Source organism: Capricornis sumatraensis, chromosome 21 (assembly GCF_032405125.1).
Source record: "Capricornis sumatraensis isolate serow.1 chromosome 21, serow.2, whole genome shotgun sequence".
NCBI lineage: Eukaryota > Metazoa > Chordata > Mammalia > Artiodactyla > Bovidae > Capricornis > Capricornis sumatraensis.
This window is the reverse complement of record NC_091089.1, coordinates 63,298,372-63,317,590: the sequence shown is the minus strand read 5'-3', so window position 1 is coordinate 63,317,590 and position 19,219 is coordinate 63,298,372. Positions and strand designations below refer to the sequence as shown.

The window sequence follows — 19,219 nt, the reverse complement described above, 5'->3', positions numbered from 1 at the left end:
AAGGAGCCACAGAAATTATAGAGCCACCTCTGCTTCTCCGTTAAAAATAACAATTGACAGCTGCTATTCTAGCATTTCCAACAGACCTGCAACCAACAGGGAGAAACCCCTGTTTGAGGTGATTCAAGTCTGGACAGTGACTACTATTAGCACTTTCAAAACCTACCAGATCCACAAAATCAATTTGAATGTGCCCAGGCATTGTAACTTCAGTACCTGAGGAAAACAAATACTAACTGGCCGCAATAGATGAAACCCGCTGGGTAACTCCTTTCAACTTGCTCACACTGTTCCTCACAAGGGCACTGATGCTAAGAGAAAGCATCTCTATGATAAAATTTCTTAAGTTCACAATATAAGGACTTGGTTTTTAATTCAGATGCATGGAAAATAACAGGAATGTTTTCCACTTCTACAAGGCTAAACTACAGACACACATTAGGAAGAAAATGGGGCCTATCGCTTAAACACATTCATGCTATTCTTATTTAGAAAAAAACAATGCATATTAACATCTTTATTCTTCCTTTCTTGAACTTTCCCAGCACCTTTTTTTTTTCACTGAGTGTGCAGGCCATCATCCCATATCCTACTCATCCCACGTTTTCCCCTTTCTTGAGAAATGAGCATGCCAAGTGCAGCAACGTGGAGGTTTTTAGAGATTTAGATACCCAAGTTCTGCTGTCTCTGTCGGGATGGGTATGCACATTCATCTCGGCATGGATGGGGATGAACCATTTTGAGATGGATTAAAGGAGAAAGACACAAATCGCAGCTTTGGGCTGCCTAGAAGTTGACACACACCTAAAAATATTTAGGGGGAGTCTCCCTTCCTTGATAAAACTGAGAACTCAGAAAAGTTTTCAAAAGCTCAAAGTCTCTCCTCTTGTTTCCCAAGCTTCCCACCAGGTTTCACATTTCTATAGCCTTTTCCCAAAAGTGCTTAATACAGACTCCTCACCCCCTCCCCTTCCATCACTACACAGACACCTGCTTGTGAGAAGGGGTGAAAGAAATATAAAGAAGACCGTCACCCGCAGAATTTTCAAGAAAATCGTTAAATAGTAAAAAGAAAAGGAGTGGGGTGAGGAGACAGTATCAAGAAAAACGTTATGAAAGACAGTGAAATACAAATATCAAATATGGAGAAGGGGGGGGGGTACAGACCTAAATGGAACGGGACAGTCGTAGAAACAGATGCCACGAAGAGGCAAACTACTGATGAGCTGATAATGAGAGGTTAAAGGAGAAGAAAAACTAGAAAGAAGTAAAAAGTGGAGCGACTGAAGACAGCAGCGTGTACCTGTGCAATGCACTGACACTTGACTGTGGACGCCAGAGTGGTAATAACAAACGTACATTTCCCCCCCTCCGAAGTCCTCGATTCCATGTAAGCAGGTGGATGAAGGACGCCGTGTCATTTCACGCAGCTGTGCAGGGCCGTGAAGGCGCAGACGCTGGACAATGGCCCCGCCCGCCAGAGACCACGCCCCAAGGCCCGGCCCGGCCCGGCCCCGCCCCGCCCCGCCCCGCCCCGCCCCGCCCCGCCGCCAGGCGGCGACGCCGCTCCCGACGTGCGTGGCGCGCGAGCGGAGGCCCCGCGGCCCCGAGGGGCGCCCAGCAGTGCGGATGGTGCTCCCAGCTCAGCGCCGCGTCTCGGCCGCCCCCTGCTCCTGCACCGGCCGCGAGGCCTTGTCGGGCGCCGGGGCGCCGCGCTCCTGCAGTCCTGGGCCCACGTCGAGGCCGGGGCACGCGTCCGGGAAGCGCGGCCCGAGGCCGGCGAACGAGTCGCGGCTCGGCGGGCTCTCCTCCTGCACCGGGCGTCCCGCCGGCTCCCCCGCGCCGCCGCCCGGCCCCGCCGGGCCCTCCTGCGAGTTCTGACTGACGTAGACCACGATGATGTCGCCCTTGAAGTTCATCACCTGCCCGCTGGAAATAAACGTGGAGTTACTGTTTCCAGTCACACTGCCTGCAGGGGAGAGGAAGAAGGAAGCGCGGTGAGTCAGGATCTGGGCGGGAGGCCGGTGCGCCCACCCCGGCTCCGGACGCGGGCTCCGTCGCCTCACCCGGCCTGACCCAGAGGGGAGGAAGGGCGCGAAGGAGACGCCTCAGGCCTCGTCGCTGGCCGCATGGGCGACACGCGGGCGGGATCGCAGACCCTCAGATGCGTTCAGGAGTTCCGACGGGCGCGCGGGGGACGGATGCGCCGCAAACACGGCCGAGGGTGCAGCGGGGGTCCGCGTGTCAGGAAAGACGCAGAGGCTGGAGGGACGGCTGCCGCCTGACCCGACCTCGGGCCCACCTCAGCCCAGCCTCCTCACTCAGCGGACTCCCTGGAGAGGTCCCTGAGCTCAGCCCTGGATGGCCTGAGGCCACGTGGGCCCAGTATCTAGCAGAAATTAACTTCCTTAGCATTTTTTTTTTAACTCCTAGAAAACGAGATTCATAAGACTAACATGAAAAGAAGAAAAAAAACCTCAAAAACAATCTTACAAATCACTCTTCCCTTCTGAACCCTGAGGTGGGGGGTTGTTTTGTCCCCAGGGTGTTCTATCAAGACCTTTTGTGGGTGACTGGATTTAGCCAGTCTTTAATTAGTGGGCCTTTTGAAAACCAGATAGAAAGTTCATGAATGTTAGGACAATTACTGCCTCTTATTCTCCTATTTTAAAGACTGATTGCTCTAGAAATGACCCCGGGGCAAAAATCAGTGCCAGATACCAAGCAGCAGCAGAAAAGCTCCAACCATCAGCAACCCAAGCAGAATCTCAGTCTGACCAGCGAAGGTGAGCAGCCAAACAGTGCCTCACTATTAACTTCATCTTTTTTGTTCCTTCTCTGTTATGACAAAGCTTAATAAAAATTTACACAAGTAAAACTGGTTTTGTCATTACTCTCCACGAAGAGATTTCCTCCAATATGGAGGGCAAATTTTGGATGGTCTGACTGAAGAACCAACAGCATCCAGGGAATCCCAGGAGCCTTCCGTCCACCCAAAGGGCACCTGCAGAGATGCTGAGACAGGCCCCATGGCCCACTACAGGGATTTCAGTGAAAACAGATTTCAAATATGAGCCACAAATTGGAAGTCATAATTGAGGATTTATAACTCATGCTGTTTTTCCCGTAGGTAGCTGTGTTGGGTGTGCCCCTAGATGGGTGTTGGCGGGGATTTATTTATTAATTCCCCAAGCAACTTAGGCAACGCCAGCTAGTATTCCATTCACCAACACGTTCTCCATTCCCTCTAAAAAATACAGACATGATCTAGCAATCCCACTCCTGGGCATATATCCAGAGAAAACTACAATTTGAAAGGATAATGCAGCCCAGTGTTCACTGCAGTGCTGTTGCCGATAACCAAAACATGGGAGCAACCTAAAAGTCCATCAGCAGAGGAATGAATAAAGAAAGTGGGACATATGCACAGTGGTGTGTCACTCAGCCATTCAGAAAGATGAAGTAATGTGATCTGCAGCAGCATGGATGGACCTAGAGGTGATCATAGTGAGCAAGTCAGAGAAAAAGACAAATATATGATACCACTTATATGAGGAATCTTAAAAGAACAAAGCAAATGAACTTATTTACAGATAGAAGCAGACTCACAGAAAACAACTTATAGTTACCAAAGGGGAAAAATGAAAGAGGGCATAAGTTGGGAACTTGGAATTGATATATAATACTGCTGTATTTAAAACAGATAACCTACAAAGACCTACTGTCTAGGAACTCTACTCAATATTCTGTAATAACCTAAATGGGAAAAGAATTTGAAAAAGAATACGTATGCATATAACTGAATCACTTTGCTGTCCACCTGAAACTAAAATGCCGGAAGCCAGTGTGAGGAATCCCGCCCGTGACAAGGTCATGAGGAAGGAAGCTGACATACACAAGGCGTGCTCAGACTTCAGGGACCCCTCTGGAAATTCCTAAGCATGTACCCCAACAAAAATCTGCCGGCTTTTGTGCTCTGCTTTTCCACTCTTCTGACATTCTCTGGAAAAAGTCAATTCAGGGCTTTATTCTTCTGCATTTGAAAGAGTGTTTCAATCCAAAAAACCCTCTGATGGCTTTCTAGCCTGCCTGCAGAACTCGTACAGCTGGGCATGTGATTGTTTGAGGCCTCCTGACCGCAGGAGGCACAGGAAGCTTAAAACATCCTAGGAATGTAGGGGCTTCCGAAGAGTCAAAATCTTTAGAATAGGACTGATTAAAAGTTTCATTTGTTGAGTCAATGCTTGCTGCTGAATTTTTCATATCCTTTATTTGTAGATATAGTTGGTATATAGAAAAACAAGTAGTAGACCTGGTAGTAGCAACATTAGATCTTTGAGTTAAGTACCTTCTTTGTTATAACCCACTGCGCCTTTGTTCTATAGAGATGTAACTTTAATGCTTTAAGGAGATGCAGATTAAAGAAAAACACTTCAGGGGAAACAAAATTAACATTCATTAAGGAAGAGAGCCAAAAAGTGTTAACAAGTCTCTTGGCCAGAAGATAATGTAAATCACCTGAGAGCTTTTGTATACAAAATGATATACGGAAAGAATCTGGGTTGCTAACGCTACATAATTTTGTGTTACCCATTGATCTCCATGTTTTATCAAAAGTATAAAAGGCCTTTTGAACAATAAAGGATGGGACCAGCTTCTCGGACCAGTTTCTTGAACTAGTCTCTCGGCCTGGTTTCTTGGGAATCTGGCTCCCCCTGTGTCTCTCTCTCTCTCTTTTTCTCTCCCTTTCCCTCCCTCTGCTCTGCTCTTTAATTTCAGGCTGAATTTCCATCTGGGGCGCGGAGGCTCGCCAGGTGTACTTACTTGCCCTGGCTGTTAAGACCCACGCGAAAGGGAGCTTAAGGTGAGGCACCCTTAGATATTCAAGTGGGCGCCGGTGGCCCAACCTAGATGGTGCAAATTCCTTGTCTGGAATTTTATTGGTCTTTCGCGTAAACCAAGCTATTCAGCCCTCTTCCTCCACTTAATCTTCTTACTACACTATAGTTTCTTAATCTAATCTTATATTAATAAATAAACAAGTCTTTCCACGCCAACGCCGTCCACCCTTCGATTTCCCTGGATCCACCGGGGCTGGACCCCGGCACTAAAACATTGTCAATTAAACTCCAATATGAAATAAAAGTTAAAAAGTATACAGATGTTCTTATAACCCAGCACACCCTAAGCTAGGGGTCTACTCTCCAGTATGCCGATGTCTTTCTGCTCCCACCAGTTACCAAGTTCTCAGGTCTGTTTTTAATTAGTTGAACTCATGAAATTTAATTAAATACAAGCATAGCATACCTTGTTTTCTTGCTTGAGTTTATTGTGCTTTGAACACACTGGGTTTTGTATAAATTGAAGGTTTGTGGCAACCCTGCGATGTCAGATAATGTCAGCAGTTCTTGGCAATAAAGTATTTTTAAGGCATCTACATTGTTTTTTAGACATGCTATCACACTTAATAGACAGTGTATGGTGTAAACACAACTTCATACGCACTGGGAAACCAAGAGGTTCATGTGGCCCACTTTACTATGATGTGTGCTCTGTTGTGGCGGTCTGGAACTGAACCTGCTTTGTGTAAAGTTGTGAAATGTAAGTGTGAAAAAAAGCAAATGTTTCTAAGAAAACTAAAGTGAATGCTTTGCAATGACCCAAATAAGTGTGAGCCACGAAACACAAAAGACATCAACAAGCTGCTGAACTGGCCAAGGCCTCTGTTAAAAGAAAAAAAGAAAAGGGGTCTTTAAAAATGCAGAAGGAGTTTACACTCAAATTTGTTCTGCAAAGATCTATAATTTCTCATTCCCCACTATAGAAGTAGAAATTGGGAATTATGATGGTGTGGTTAATGTGAAAAAGGCTCAGGAAACTATAACCAACCAACATGTATGTCCCTGTACTAAAAAAAGTCAATGTGTGACTGTAAGTTAAATGTTTTAAGTTAAAGATGTTTAAGATATGAACTTGTAAATGACTTTTTCAAGTAACTCAGCAACCAACCAAGCCTGACACAAGAGCTCCTACCACAGCAGCAGCAGAATGAATGACCACTAAGTAAGAGAAGTCTTCCTAGTTGAGGGATCACTAGTTAGTTTAACACAAAAGTCAAAGTGAGAAACCAAAAGCGATATGTGTATACCATAAACATTCCATTCCAATTTAAAATATACCATGTTTAACGATAAAAGATACTATGTTTATTTAATAAGAGCAGCAATTGTAAGTGGCTTTAAAGTGTGATTTTTTTTCTTGGTATATTTCTTCCAGCTTTTTATTATTTCAACATCGACTGCTGATTCTGTCATTTTTCAAAATTATATAAACCTACACACAGGGCAATGCTTACCACAGTATGACTGATTTATGGTCTTGAATTAAATATCCTCTTCATCCTCTTCGTATTGATTTATCTGTTTTTGTCATGATATATATAATTTCTCCATCCTTTAAAGTTTTGTTTTCCAACAAATCATCATCATGACTCCATTGTGGTTAACCTTATTCCTTGTCAGAATCTTCAGTTTGTCTGAACTCAGATTGAAAAACAGGTTTTTAAACCATCCTCTTACACGTCAAGATTTTGTGTTAAACTTTTCTTCTTAAGAATTTTATTCCATGCCTTTGCCTCATGGCCAACATATCTTTGATTTACTCTATTTAGGGTCTATATTTTTATTTTCTAATTTTTCCCAAAATAGAACTCAAACCCTTTTGCATAAGAGATATATTTAACATTTCAGAATTCTTTGATCCATAGATTGGATCAAGAATATTATTCTTGGGAGGGGGAGGTAAAGTAGAGGGGAGAGGACCAAAAAAAAAAAAACAACCTTTAAATTCCTGACAATTAGGATGTAAAGACCAGTTACCTAGAAAGAGTATGAGATTCTCAATTTTATTCTTCATGTATTTCCTTATCAGAAGTACAATTAATGATAAAGACCATCTTTGATCAAGTCCAAGTCTGTTCCATTCACACTGACTTTTTATGAGTAATAAACTGGTACAAACGAGACTTCTTTACGAAGTTCTACTTACTTGCCAGTAGCAGTCAGTGGCAATGGAGCCACGTTCAGGGGCACGTGACCCGTGCAGGCACCCAGGACCCTGTGCTCAGAAGGGCCCCAGGCTTGTGTAATGTTGCTGCCAGCATCTTGAAGCTCTTACTAAGATTTGCACAAGGGGCTTCATAGTTTCATTTCCCTGGGCTCTGGAAACTTCACAGCTGGTGACAGGCAGCCCTCAGAAGTCCTGCTCTGTGTTCTCCCCCTCACTGATGCTCTAACTTAGTGTCACTCTTTGGGGAGGTAACATTTTAGAAATTGGACATGTTTCTATATTGCAGACCTGTCTGCCGATCTGATTTTCTCTATTGAGAAAGAACTTAAGTTTTTAAAAACTCTTGAGTTGCAGAGGCTATCCACCAGTGCTCCTAAAACACAGATTATACGATATGTTTCCTTGGTGTTCAAGTCACATGTCACTTGCTGTAAAACTTTCAACACCCACTTTCCGATAGAGAACTACTGAGACTTGTCCCTTTCAGAAGAGGTCTGCTCACTTATCAATGATTCCCGGAAGGGTTTGCCTCTGATCTTGTTTTGGTTCATTTAAAGTGAAAGGAGGAGACTTCCCTGGCAGTCCAGTAGCTAAGACTCTGCACTCCCAATGCGGGGAGCTCAGGTTTTATCCCAGGCTAGGGAACTAGATCCCACGGGCTGCACAACTAAGGGTTCGCAGGCCCCAGCTAAAGATCCCACGTGCTGCAGACAAGACCCAGAGCAGACAAATAAATAATTTAAAAATTTTAGGTTATATTTTAAAAAGTACAGTGAGCACTCAGTCAGCTGCCAAGTGGTCTAAGTGCAGAATCCTTCTAGAGTTTTATCCCCCCAATCTTGGATAGTCTCACCAATCCCACCTTCAATAGCAAAAAGATTTTAGCAGCTCATTCTTTGAATTGTCCTGAAGCACTTCATCATTTTCATAGAAATAATTCTCATGCTTATCAAATTCATTTTTTTAAACCAGTTAATGTTCAGTTAAATTTTTAAATTACAACAGGATCAGCTCACACTCATGGGACTGGGATGACCCATGGATTTTAGTAAGCCTGGCCACTCACTGGGGAGGAGCCGCAGGTCCTAGGCGTTGCAGCCTAGAGTGACCCACTAGCTGTGAGTCATCCGTCAGTGTGCTGTCGGCTTCCATCAGCTCCCTCTGCAGAGGCTAGGAGAATGTGGGTTCCTCTGTGCTAAAGTGCAGCTAGATTGAGATTAAGCTGGGTCACTATTGCAGTGATAACAGTGATGTGACCTGTGTGCTCAGTTGTGTGCGACTCTTCACGACCCCGTGGACTGCAGCCCACCAGGCTCCTGTCCATGGGATTCTCCAGGCAAGAATACTGGAGTGGGTTTCCATGCTCTCCTCCAGGGGATCTTCCTGACCCAGGGATCAAACCCTCGCCCCTCATGTCTCCGGAAGGTTCTTTACCAACCAGTGCCACTGGGGAAGCAGTAACTGGTGCAACGCCCGTGTCCAGACCTCACTGCGAGTCCCCGCTACGCCAAACGGGCGGCATTATCACACCAGCCTGCCCTGACTCCGCACCTGAGCACCCCAGGCTTGTTTCTTTCCCCCCTGGACTGACTGACGTGGCTTCAGCAATGAAAACTAACACCCTTCTTTCCCAGCCTTGTCACAGGCAGACTCACCTGCAAGTAATCTACTAACTTCAATGGCGTGCTAGTCTCCACCGTCTCAACTTCAACAGCAAAAAGATTTTGGCTGCTTAGAGTGGTGCCTCACTCCCTGAAGAGCAGAAAGCACATGACGGTGACTAGCGGGGTGCTGGTTTCAGTGGCTGCCCGAGTCCAGGAGGGCCAGAAATGGGGCTGGGACGGAGGAGCAGACAGGCTCTGAAAGCCTTGGTCCTCCCCAGGCTTGGCCTCGACTCACTGTGGAATCTGGGACAAACCACCTACAGTGTGGCCTGCTCCTTTATGAAACGAGCATCAGCATTCAAGCCCATCTAGCCCGGCAAGTGCAGCCGCCAGAGCAGGCATATGATAAATGCGAAATGAATGAACACAGGAACGCGTGAATACCTGGCAGGATGGCATAGGGTTGGGTGAGGTGGCGGCTTGCAAAACGCTTGGGAAATAACAAAGAACTTTTCACAGGTGCAAGGCTGGCATTACTACTCCCAGAATCTAACAGCTGTGCTCCAACACTGTCACTGGAAGCTGTGACACTTCCCAACTGGGAAAGGTCTGGAGCAGTCATGCCATTTTTCCACTGTTGAAGGATTTCAACTGATCTTGAAGACTGAAAGAGCACTTACCTCTAGGTATCTAACCAACTTTTGTTTTCTTGGCTGAAGTGGTCCATTGTTCTAACCATCTCTGGTTTGAACACTCATCTGAGTAATTCTACACACATTCTCCCACGGCCTCGTTTTTCATCGTGCAGGTCAGCTGTGAGCTGGGAATAGCACTAGAGAAGGTCAAGGTCTCTTTCTCTCTTTGGCTGGACCATGCAGCATATGGGATGTTAGTTCTCGGACCAGGGATTGAATGAACCTGTGGTGCCTCCACTGGAAACTCAGAGTCTTAACCATTGGACCCCCAAGGAAGTCGGAGAGTAGGTCAAGGTTTTGAGTGAGTTGGTGATGTCCTTATCTTGTGTTATGCCTCAGTCCAGAATTGACCTTGCCTACAACTAATCATTCCCTAAGATCTGCTTTCCACCATTCAGTGCGTTTTACATGGTCGTGCGAACGGACCTGACAGGCCGAGGCCTGGGGCGGCGAGGCGGTAGGGCTGCACGTCCACACGGTGGGCGCCCCATGGCTGCATGGTTTCTGCAGTTGGCGCATGCCCTGGGAGGGGTAGCTCTCTCCACTGAGAACCAAGGACGCGGCAGGATGTTCTGGCTGGTAAGGGGGGACTGTGAAGAAGAAAGGGGGTGCATGAGGCTTGTCCAAGAGGCCTTAGGAAGACTCAAGGTCTTTATAGGCCCCAGCTGTCCACAGGGGTGTCCTCGATGGCTCAGCAGGTAAAGAATCCACCTGCAATGCAAGAGTAGCAGGAGACGTGGGTTTGATCCCTGGGTCAGGAAGATCCCCTGGAGGAGGGGCCCGGGAAATCCCACGGACAAAGGAGCCTGGTAGGCTACAGTCCATGGGGTCACAAAGAGCGGAACTCGACTGGAGCGGCTGAGCACACACGGACAAGCCACAGACCTCTGGGAATACAAGCTAAACCAGGCCAATCACGTCCCTCTTCCTCACTGTCTGAAGCTGCCTTTCTGCCAGCTTTTCCCCAATCAAAGCTGCCCCTGGCATTTATTTTAACTTTATTTTACTTGCAAAACAGGATGAGGTTGGAGGATGTGGAAGAAACAGCTTTCCTCACCAAAGAAGCGGTAACTGCAACAGAGGGGACTCAGGCCAGGGGAGCCATCACCTCTTTGCACAGACACTAGCATCTCTCCCCACGGACACTTCTGGGCCTGGCCTGGCCTGGCCACCGCCCCTCGTTCAGCCTGAGTAGCCAGCGATCCCGGCCCAAGTTTGCATGTATTCTGTGGCTCACTGAGGATTCTCCAGTGCATGATAAACAAATGGAAACAGGATCACTGGCACTGATTTATAGGGAGACAGTGCCATGTTCAAGGCACAGGCTTCAGAATCAGCTGTGTGAGTTGTGGTTTCATTGCTGACTTGCTGTGTGGTCCTGGGTGAGGAATGTGCCCATAGGATTTCTGTGAGGAAGTAAGAAGGTAAGCATTAGTTGCTCATCCGGTTCCAACTCTCAGTGACCCCATGGACTGTAAGCCTCCAGGCTCCTCTGTCTATGGAATTCTCCAGGCAAGAATACTGGAGTAGGTTGCCATTCCCTTCCCCAGGGGATCTTCCCAACCCAGGGATCGAACTGGGGGCTCCCACATTACAGACAGATTCTTTACTGTCTGAGCCACCAGGGAAGCCAAACTTAGCCAGCATCTGGTAACACAAACCTCTGACTTTGTCGTTCAGTTGCTAAGTCACTTCCAATTCTTTGCATGGACTGCAGCACGCCAGGCTCCTCTGTTCTCCATTGTTTCCCAGTTTGCTCAAATTCATCTCCATTGAGCCGATGAAGGCATCCAACATCTCCTCCTCTGTCGTCCCCTTCTCCTCTTGCTCTCAATCTCTCCCAGCATCAGGGTCTTTTCCAATGAGTTGGCTCTTCACATCAGGCGACCAAAGTATTGGAGCTTCACTTTCAGCATCAGTCCTTCCAGTCAGGGTTGGATTTCCTTTAGGATTGACTGGTTTGATCTCCTTGCTGTTCAAGGGACAGCAAGACTCTCCAGAGTCTTTTCCAGCATCACAATTCAAAAGCATCAATTCTTTGGTGCTCAGCCTTCTTTATGGTCCAACTCTCATACCTCTGATATCACTGATAAAAATACAACCTTCAGGATGTCAGAACAGTCTTAATGTCTCTTAACACAAGGTGATTGTTAGACCTCTATGTGAAGGCTATCTAAAAGGATGCTTTGAAAACTAGCATGATATGAGAGTTCTGACTTTTTTATTTTCTGGATATTTATTTATTTACTTGGCTGCACCTGGTCTTTGTTGTAGCATGTGGTGTGCAGCTCCCTGACCAGGGATTGAGCCCCAGCCCCCTGCATTGAAAGCATGGAGTCTTAACCACTGGACTACCCAGGGAAGTCTTGAGGGCGTTCACTGAATTAGAAAATCTGAAGCTTCTAACATTTAAAATGGGTTGGTTGGCTTAACATTAATATTTAATGTGACTTCGCTAGAAAAAATTTCAGGTCACTTGAGAAAGTTAAAAATAGCATTTTAAGTCAACAGAAACAATGAAGAAATGAAGAGTCTTATCACGACCAGAAAGATGTTTATACTTTGTGAACTCCCTGTTTTGCATAGCAAGCTCCATGGAATCACTATTTCTCAGGCAGAGAGAATAAGCTTCCTTGTAAGGACCCAATCCCTGACAGAATTTACATTTTAAAGCAAGGTAATGCACACTTGTCTCCTCAAAGGCTTATTATGTTGTTTAAAATGCATGATGTATGAGTATTAAATCACAAGAACTATAGCAAATATTATCACCTAATTGTCATGTAGATTTTCTTCCAAGGAAAAGAACTAAAAATATACACAAATACACTCAAATTACCCAAGCTATATTGGGTTCTTCTGGAATTTTTTAAAAACATATTTTATATTTAACCCATATGCTTCTCATGTGATTTTCCTTTTTATGGAAATGCAAGATCTGTTTCAGGCATTTGGGAGAAACTGGGTCTATGATGATACGGGAAGGGAAGAGCAGGATTTAATAGTTCCATTCTGAATCATGCTTGAAAATTACTTAGAATAGCTTATAAATGAAACCTTTTCCAAAATGAGCCCCATTAGAACAGAAAGAAGGCAAGCAGGGCTAAATGAAAGTATATAGTGAACAAAATTTTCATAAATTTTGAAATAATGCATTGACTTTTAGCACCAATGAATGCTGAATTTTATTACCAAATAACTGAACTATAAAGTATTTTTAACTTATAGAGTCCTTGAGCTAATGCCTGCTCCTATAATACTTAGCTAAATGTCAAACATGTGGCTCAGGTAAACAAAGTTTCCCTGGTGCTCAGACAGCAAAGACTGCCTGCAATGCAGGAGACCCAGGTTCAGTCCCCAGGTGGGGAAGATCCCCTGGAGAAGGGAGTGGCAACCCACTCCAGTTTTCTTGCCTGGACAATTCCATGGACAGAGGAGCCTGGTGGGCTGCAGTCCATAGGGTCGCAAAAAAGTTGGACACGACCGAGTGACTAACACTTTTCACTTTCCGACATCAATACAAGTCAGCGGATGGCATTTCAGCAGGAAAGAGAAGCATGCCAGAAACAGAGGACTGTTCTTTGCTTGAGGGGAGGGGAGAAATGGGAAGAAAATTGGGGTAAAAAGACCGTATCTGTCTCACAGGATGGAAGTGGATGGTCAAAAACAGTCGTTTCAGGACAGGGTGGGCCCAGGGATGGGAGGCCTGGAAGGGGGACCCAGGAGTCGGGCGGGGCCCTCACCCTCCTGTGGCCCGGGCTTCCAGGCCTGGGGGTGTCTGTGCTGCTCGGATGGACCAGCATCCTCACTTCTGCCACGTCTGCCTATCTCCGCCAGGACACCCGAGCCTGCCCAGGACAGGCGGGAGATTGCCATCCCCTGCCCCCAAGCCCCAGGACAGGCGGGAGATTGCCATCCCCTGCCCCCAAGCCCCAGGACAGGCGGGAGATTGCCATCCCCTGCCCCCAAGCCCCAGGACAGGAGGGAGATTGCCATCCCCTGCCCCCAAGCCCCAGGACAGGCGGGAGATTGCCATCCCCTGCCCCCAAGCCCCAGGACAGGCGGGAGATTGCCATCCCCTGCCCCCAAGCCCCAGGACAGGCGGGAGATTGCCATCCCCTGCCCCCAAGCCCCAGGACAGGCGGGAGATTGCCATCCCCTGCCCCCAAGCCCCAGGACAGGCGGGAGATGTGGGGGGCTGAGAGGAAGTCAGGGGACAAACTGGAGCTACGGTTCTCATTCCTCTAGTTATTCACGGCTGGACAAGTGAGTGAGTGAGCTTATGGACAGGTATTCATTTATACAGTGGGTAAGCTGCCTTGGGAGAGACCAGGAAGGCCAGGCGTGGTGACGGTCACGGCAACTCCTACCAACTAACTGGCCGTGGCTGCCTCGAGATGGCTGTTGTTACAGATGTGGGTATCCTGGGCTCGGGGAGAAGGATGCCAGGGGTTGTTACCAGGGGCTGCTGGGGGCACAGATGGGGAGTTTCCCTCGTTTAGGAAGCAGCATTTGAGCTTCCCCGGTGGCTCAGCGCTAAAGAATCTGCCTGCAATGCAGGAGGTGTGAGAGATCTGAGTTCAGTCCTTGGGTTTGGAAGATCCCCTGGAGGAGGAAATGGCAACCCAGTCCAGTCTTCTTGCCAGGAAAACCCTGGACAGAGGAGCCAGGGGGCTACAGTCCATGGGGTCACAAAGAGTCGGACACAACCTGAGCAGGGACTTGAAGGTCAGGAGGCACTGGGTGCTCTGGAAAGGGGACAGGATGAGGCGGCCACATGAAGGGAAGCGTGTGGGCACCAGCAGGAAGGGGAGAAGTTCCTACCAAAGGGGCCAGGCGGAGGTGGGCGAGCTGGCAAAGGGGCCCGTGGGGTGCCCGCTAGAGAGGGGCCCGCGCTTTCTCAGATTACTGATTCTTTTCGTGTTCTCCACTCCCTGGCGCCCATCCCTACTTCCCAGCTTTTCCAAGTCTCCGTGTCTCAGCAGAACCTCAGTGAAGACTCGATAGAGAATCGTGTGGCTGGTGCTCATGAAGAATCGCTGTGAGCCCCGTGAAGAAACACCTCTGTCCAGCTCAGAAGTGTCTGAACCAATTATGTCACCTCAGGAGCCAGAATCAAGTCGCTGGCCAACTGGTGACACCTGCATCACCAGAAGCCGTTCTTTCTTGCACATGGAATGATTTTCTAGACAGAATCCTCCAAACTCAGGTGAAAGAGCTTGTCAGCAAGGTAACCAGCATCACGTCATCAGGAGACTTTAAGGCGTAAATTAGGGCATGGTTACATAAACTGCGACCCCAGTGTCTTTTCCCCCTCCATTGGTTTTGGCTGATAATCCTCCCTGCTCTTTAAGAGTCGTAACATGACTATAATAGACTTACCATCGGGTGTTATTTTTGAAAGGTATGCTTATGGAGCTGTTTGAAGAGCTATCATCGTCTGCAAAAGTTGGGTGCCAAGAAAGGTACTTTTCCTACTGAGGAAGTGTCCAGGCCTGTCATTTCTGCACAAACCACTTGATTTGGTTGCAAGTTGTTGTTTTTTTTTTTCATTTTAAATACTCACACATATAAATCCAAAAGCCAATAAAAAGGTCACCTCCCTCAAGTCCTGGGAAGATGGTGCCTTTTAGGATTAAGCCCACTCATAACTTTTACCCAAGCATCATCCTCTTTCACACAGTTTCATAGAACATAAATCATGGCAATTTAAAAAAAGCAGTAAAGAAGCACCTCCCTGGTGGTCCAATGGCCAAGACACCTTGCTCCCAATGTGGGGGGCCCAGGTTTGATCCATGGTTAGGGAGCTAGATCCCACAAGCCACAACTAAGACCTGGAACAGGCAAGTGAATTTTCTTTCTTTTTTTTTTTTTTTGTTAAGTAATAATGGGCTTCTCTGGTGGCTCAGACAGTAAAGAACCCACCTGCCATGTGGGAGACCTGGCTTTGGTCCCTGGGTCAGGAAGATCCCCGGGAGGAGGGCATGGCAACCCATACCAGTGTTTTTGCCTGGAGAATCCCCATGGACAGAGGAGCCTGGTGGGCCACAGTCCTTGGGGCCACAAAGAGCTGGACACGACTGAGCGATGACCAAGCACAGCAAGCACTGATGAGGACCTTGCTGGTGGTTTAGCGGCTAAGACTCCATGATCTCGGCGGAGGGGGCCCAACTAACGACACAGCTAAATATCCCGCATTCCACAGCTAAGGCCTGGCACAGCCAGGAGCAAAAAAGCAAGAATGAGAAAGTGCTGTCTGGACCAGGAACCGGGAGGCCATTCGTGTAGAAGTAATTACACAGCAACAGCACAGCCTCAAGACTCAGTCTGGCTGCTCCTCAGGCGAACATGAATCTGGCCCGCTTGCTGGCAACGCTCTACGGATGTTTTATATGGCTGAGCACCAGATTTAGACAGAAAAAGCAGTGTAAACTTCTTGCAAATTAACACCACTTAGTGGATGGTACACATTTTTTTTTTCTTTTTTCCATGCTTAGATGTTTAGTGCTGAAGAGAAAGGATAAAAGCAGAGATGGGCAGTTTTAACTCTTCATAGGACAGTTCAAATCTGCCATTTTGGTGTCATGACACTAAGGAAGAAAAAAACGATCTCTTTCTCTTTGTCCAAGATTGCTCTTCCTAGAACTGCGTCCGTTTTTCACACGGCAGCAACGTCACCTTCGTGACGTCAGCAACTGAGAAAGCGCTCTGTCCCAGCAGCGTCAGGGACTCGGCCCCTGCCCCGCGCAGGCTCCGCCCTCCCCGCAGCCCCAAGGCCTCCGCTTCGTGTGTGTGTTCAACCAGTGGAAAGAAAAGTCACCTCCAGAAAGGAAAGAGAACCACACAAACGAACCACAGAGCCAAACTTTTAGATATGGAAATCACTTAAAATCTTTGAAAAAGAAAGCTGAGGTCTTTGGAAGGAAAAAGACATCAGGATTCTTTGAAAAATAGCCCCCAGCTTATCTCCCTCTTTCAGTTTGACTGAGAGCTGATCGAACATTGACACAACAGTGAATCTGTGTAGGTACAGCCAAACCGCAAAGCTTGGAAAACAGATTCAAATTCACCCTTCTACTCAATAAGCTAGGAGTCATCACCAGCATGAGACAAAGCGGTCCCCACTCAGGGCCCGATGGAGCTGCCTCATGGTTATAAAGCAATTGCGAGATCGGCTGCTAGAGCTGCTGGCGGTCTAAACCAAGAGGCAGGAAAGCAAAAGCATCCCAGAATAAAGGTGTCCCTGACTAGGCTTTGTGCTTTTGCAGAGGGGAGGAGGCTGTGAGGCCCTTTAAATAGAACGTGTGCACATGGCTCAGACGGTGAGCAGTCTGCCTGCGATGTTCTGGGACGGTCCCCTGGAGGAGGGCATGGCAACCCACTCCAGCATCCTTGCCTGGAGAGTCCCATGGACAGAGGAGCCTGGGAGGCTACAGTCCATGGGGTCACAAAGAGTTGGACAGGACTGAGCAACTAACACTTTCCTATATTCATAGGGCTTCCCTAGTGGTGCAGATGATAAAGAATCTGCCTGCAATGCGAGAGACCTGGGTTTGATCCCTGGGTTGGGAAGATCCCCTGAAGAAGGAAACAGCAACCCACTCCAATATTCTTGCCTGGAGAATTCCGCAGACAGAGGAGCCTGGAGGACTACAGTCCATGGGGTTGCAAAGGGTCAGACAGGACTGAGCAAATAACACTTTCACTTCACTTTCCATATATTTATTTTTCTGGCAAGAGTGTCTAGAGCTTTTAGAAATTTCTGGAAGAGATCCCTGACCTCCCTGCTTCCCATAATACAGCAAATAATCTCCAGAGCCAGAAGAAGCCCTCAGCATCAGTGAGGGCATCAAGTTCCTTGTGACTACACAATAAAACAGAGGGTGTCCCACCTTCGCAGAAAGAAGCCACAATATTACCGCTGGCGGGCCATCTGTGCTCAGGCAGTGGTGTGGCAACAGCTCTCGGTCATGACTTCAAATCGTAAAACCGCCCTCCCGGTTCCATAGATGCACCCTATGCAGTGACTCCAAAAGAGGCTTCTCATAAAAAGTGTCAAAGGACAGCTGCTGCTGCTGCTAGGTCGCTTCAGTCGTGTCTGACTGTGCGACCCCATAGTCGGCAGCCCACCAGGCTCCCCCGACCCTGGGATTCTCCAGGCAAGCCACTGCCTCATGAATCTAGTCCCGAATCAATAAACTACCCTCAATAAATACTAATTCCTCAAGGACTAACTAGACAATTTTGTTTGTTGTCCTGAAATTTATGAGTTTTGTGGGGTGGGATTTGAAGTCTAGGTTGCTTTAGAAAAAAACCAACACCCAAATCCAGAAATCTGAGGGAATGCCTTGACTTCAGCCAGTCCTGAGGTCAGTGTTGACAGTCTTCAGGGCTCAATGCTGGGATTTGAGGCCTAACCCCGTCGCGAGGAGCCTGAAGGCAAAAGGGCACGAGACACGTGTAAATCAAGAGAGAGAGTCCGCACAGGGAGAGGGTACAGCCCACAAACCCGTCGTGCGGACTGAACGGAAACCCACCCAGCAAAGCGGCTTCTCAGGAGGAAACAGGAGCGGCTGCTTCCCTCTGCGCATCCCTGCTCACCGGGCGGCGGGAGACTCGCGCGCAGACCCTGGGCCGAGCCCAGGCCTTTGTGCCGGAGGGAGAGCCCGCGGTCACTCACCTGAGGCCGGCGGCTGGTCACCGGGGGCCCCCCTCGCGGGGCCGGGAAGCTCGGCGGCGGCCCCGTCCGGGGGCTGGCCCCCCGCCTCGGCCCGGTCTGCTGCGGGCGGGAGGCCCATGCCGTGGGCGCACTGGGGCAAGGGTCCACTCGGGGGGGTCTCCAGGCCGGGCGCCGGGTCCGCCGCAGTCAGGTCCCCGCAGCCTGCACAGCCGACTGCGGAGCGGGCGCCGGCTGCCCAGTGCGGGCACCGGCCGCCCCCCGCTTCTCCGTGCAAGGACTTCTTGGGGGACGCGGGCCTCCACGCAGTCCTGCAGGGGGGCGCGGGGAGGCGGGGGCTCTCGGAGCCCCCCAGGCTGTCTGTCCCCGTGAAGCACTGGCTGAAGCTGTCGTTCTCGCCCACCTCCAGGGGCTCGGGGAAGGGCGACCGGCCTCCAGGCGGGGTGAGGACCACCACGGAGTCTGCGGTCCGGGGGGGCCTGTCCGTGTATTCGTCCTCCGTGGGCACCGGCCGGCAGGGGTCCCCCTCGATCTCGCTGACCAAGGAGAGCATCTCGGTGTCTCCCCGAGGGGGACAGGCCGCTGCGCACGCGCCCCCCGCCTCCGGACAGCACGTGTCTTCAGAAAACACCTTCTGTTCCAGGGTCAGCAGGAAGACACCCTCACAGACTTCGCGGGCGCTAGCGGCCTCCACGTGAGTGCAGCTGAAACTGTTGCCTGCGGACTCCTGCTGATTTAAATTCAGAAGGCAGAGCGTTAATACCAGCGTTAGAACGTGGTTCTGCTAAACGCGGCTGAAAACGGTGTTTATGGTAATCATTTCCACCATAACAAGTACAGATGGAAGGCTCACTGCTGCGCTTTATTTGGGTTATTGAAGATTAGGGGGTGGGGGGAACCCTCAAATAGAGCCCAACCAGAAACAGATGAATCGAACTGCATTTCCAAGGGGGCAGCGTGTTTACATCCAAGCAAGGGGGGGAGCTAACCCAAGTAATTTCAGAACACTGGATCTCGCCCATGCTCTCAATCTCAATTAAAAAAAAAACAACCCATAAACAAATACTGAATTCTAGTTAGTAGCTTTGCTTTTTGCTGTGGTATGGCTTAGTAATTCTGAAACTATTGTCTGTGTATTCTGGAATTGAGTAAATGAGTAAATATATTGAGAATAA

General features: G+C 48.5%; 1 protein-coding gene across 1 annotated transcript in view; it reads right to left on the bottom strand.

Moving 5' to 3' along the window:
• Positions 1–1,643: 1,643 nt before the first annotated feature.
• TNFRSF11A (TNF receptor superfamily member 11a) overlaps positions 1,644–19,219 on the bottom strand; it is a 52,300-nt gene continuing 34,724 nt past the window's right edge. The window contains exons 12-13 of the mRNA XM_068993675.1: positions 18,048–18,771; positions 1,644–1,969 (exon numbers count right to left, since the gene is read on the bottom strand). Coding sequence (XP_068849776.1) covers positions 1,644–1,969; positions 18,048–18,771 — 1,050 coding nt within the window. The remainder of the gene's footprint in view (positions 1,970–18,047; positions 18,772–19,219) is intronic.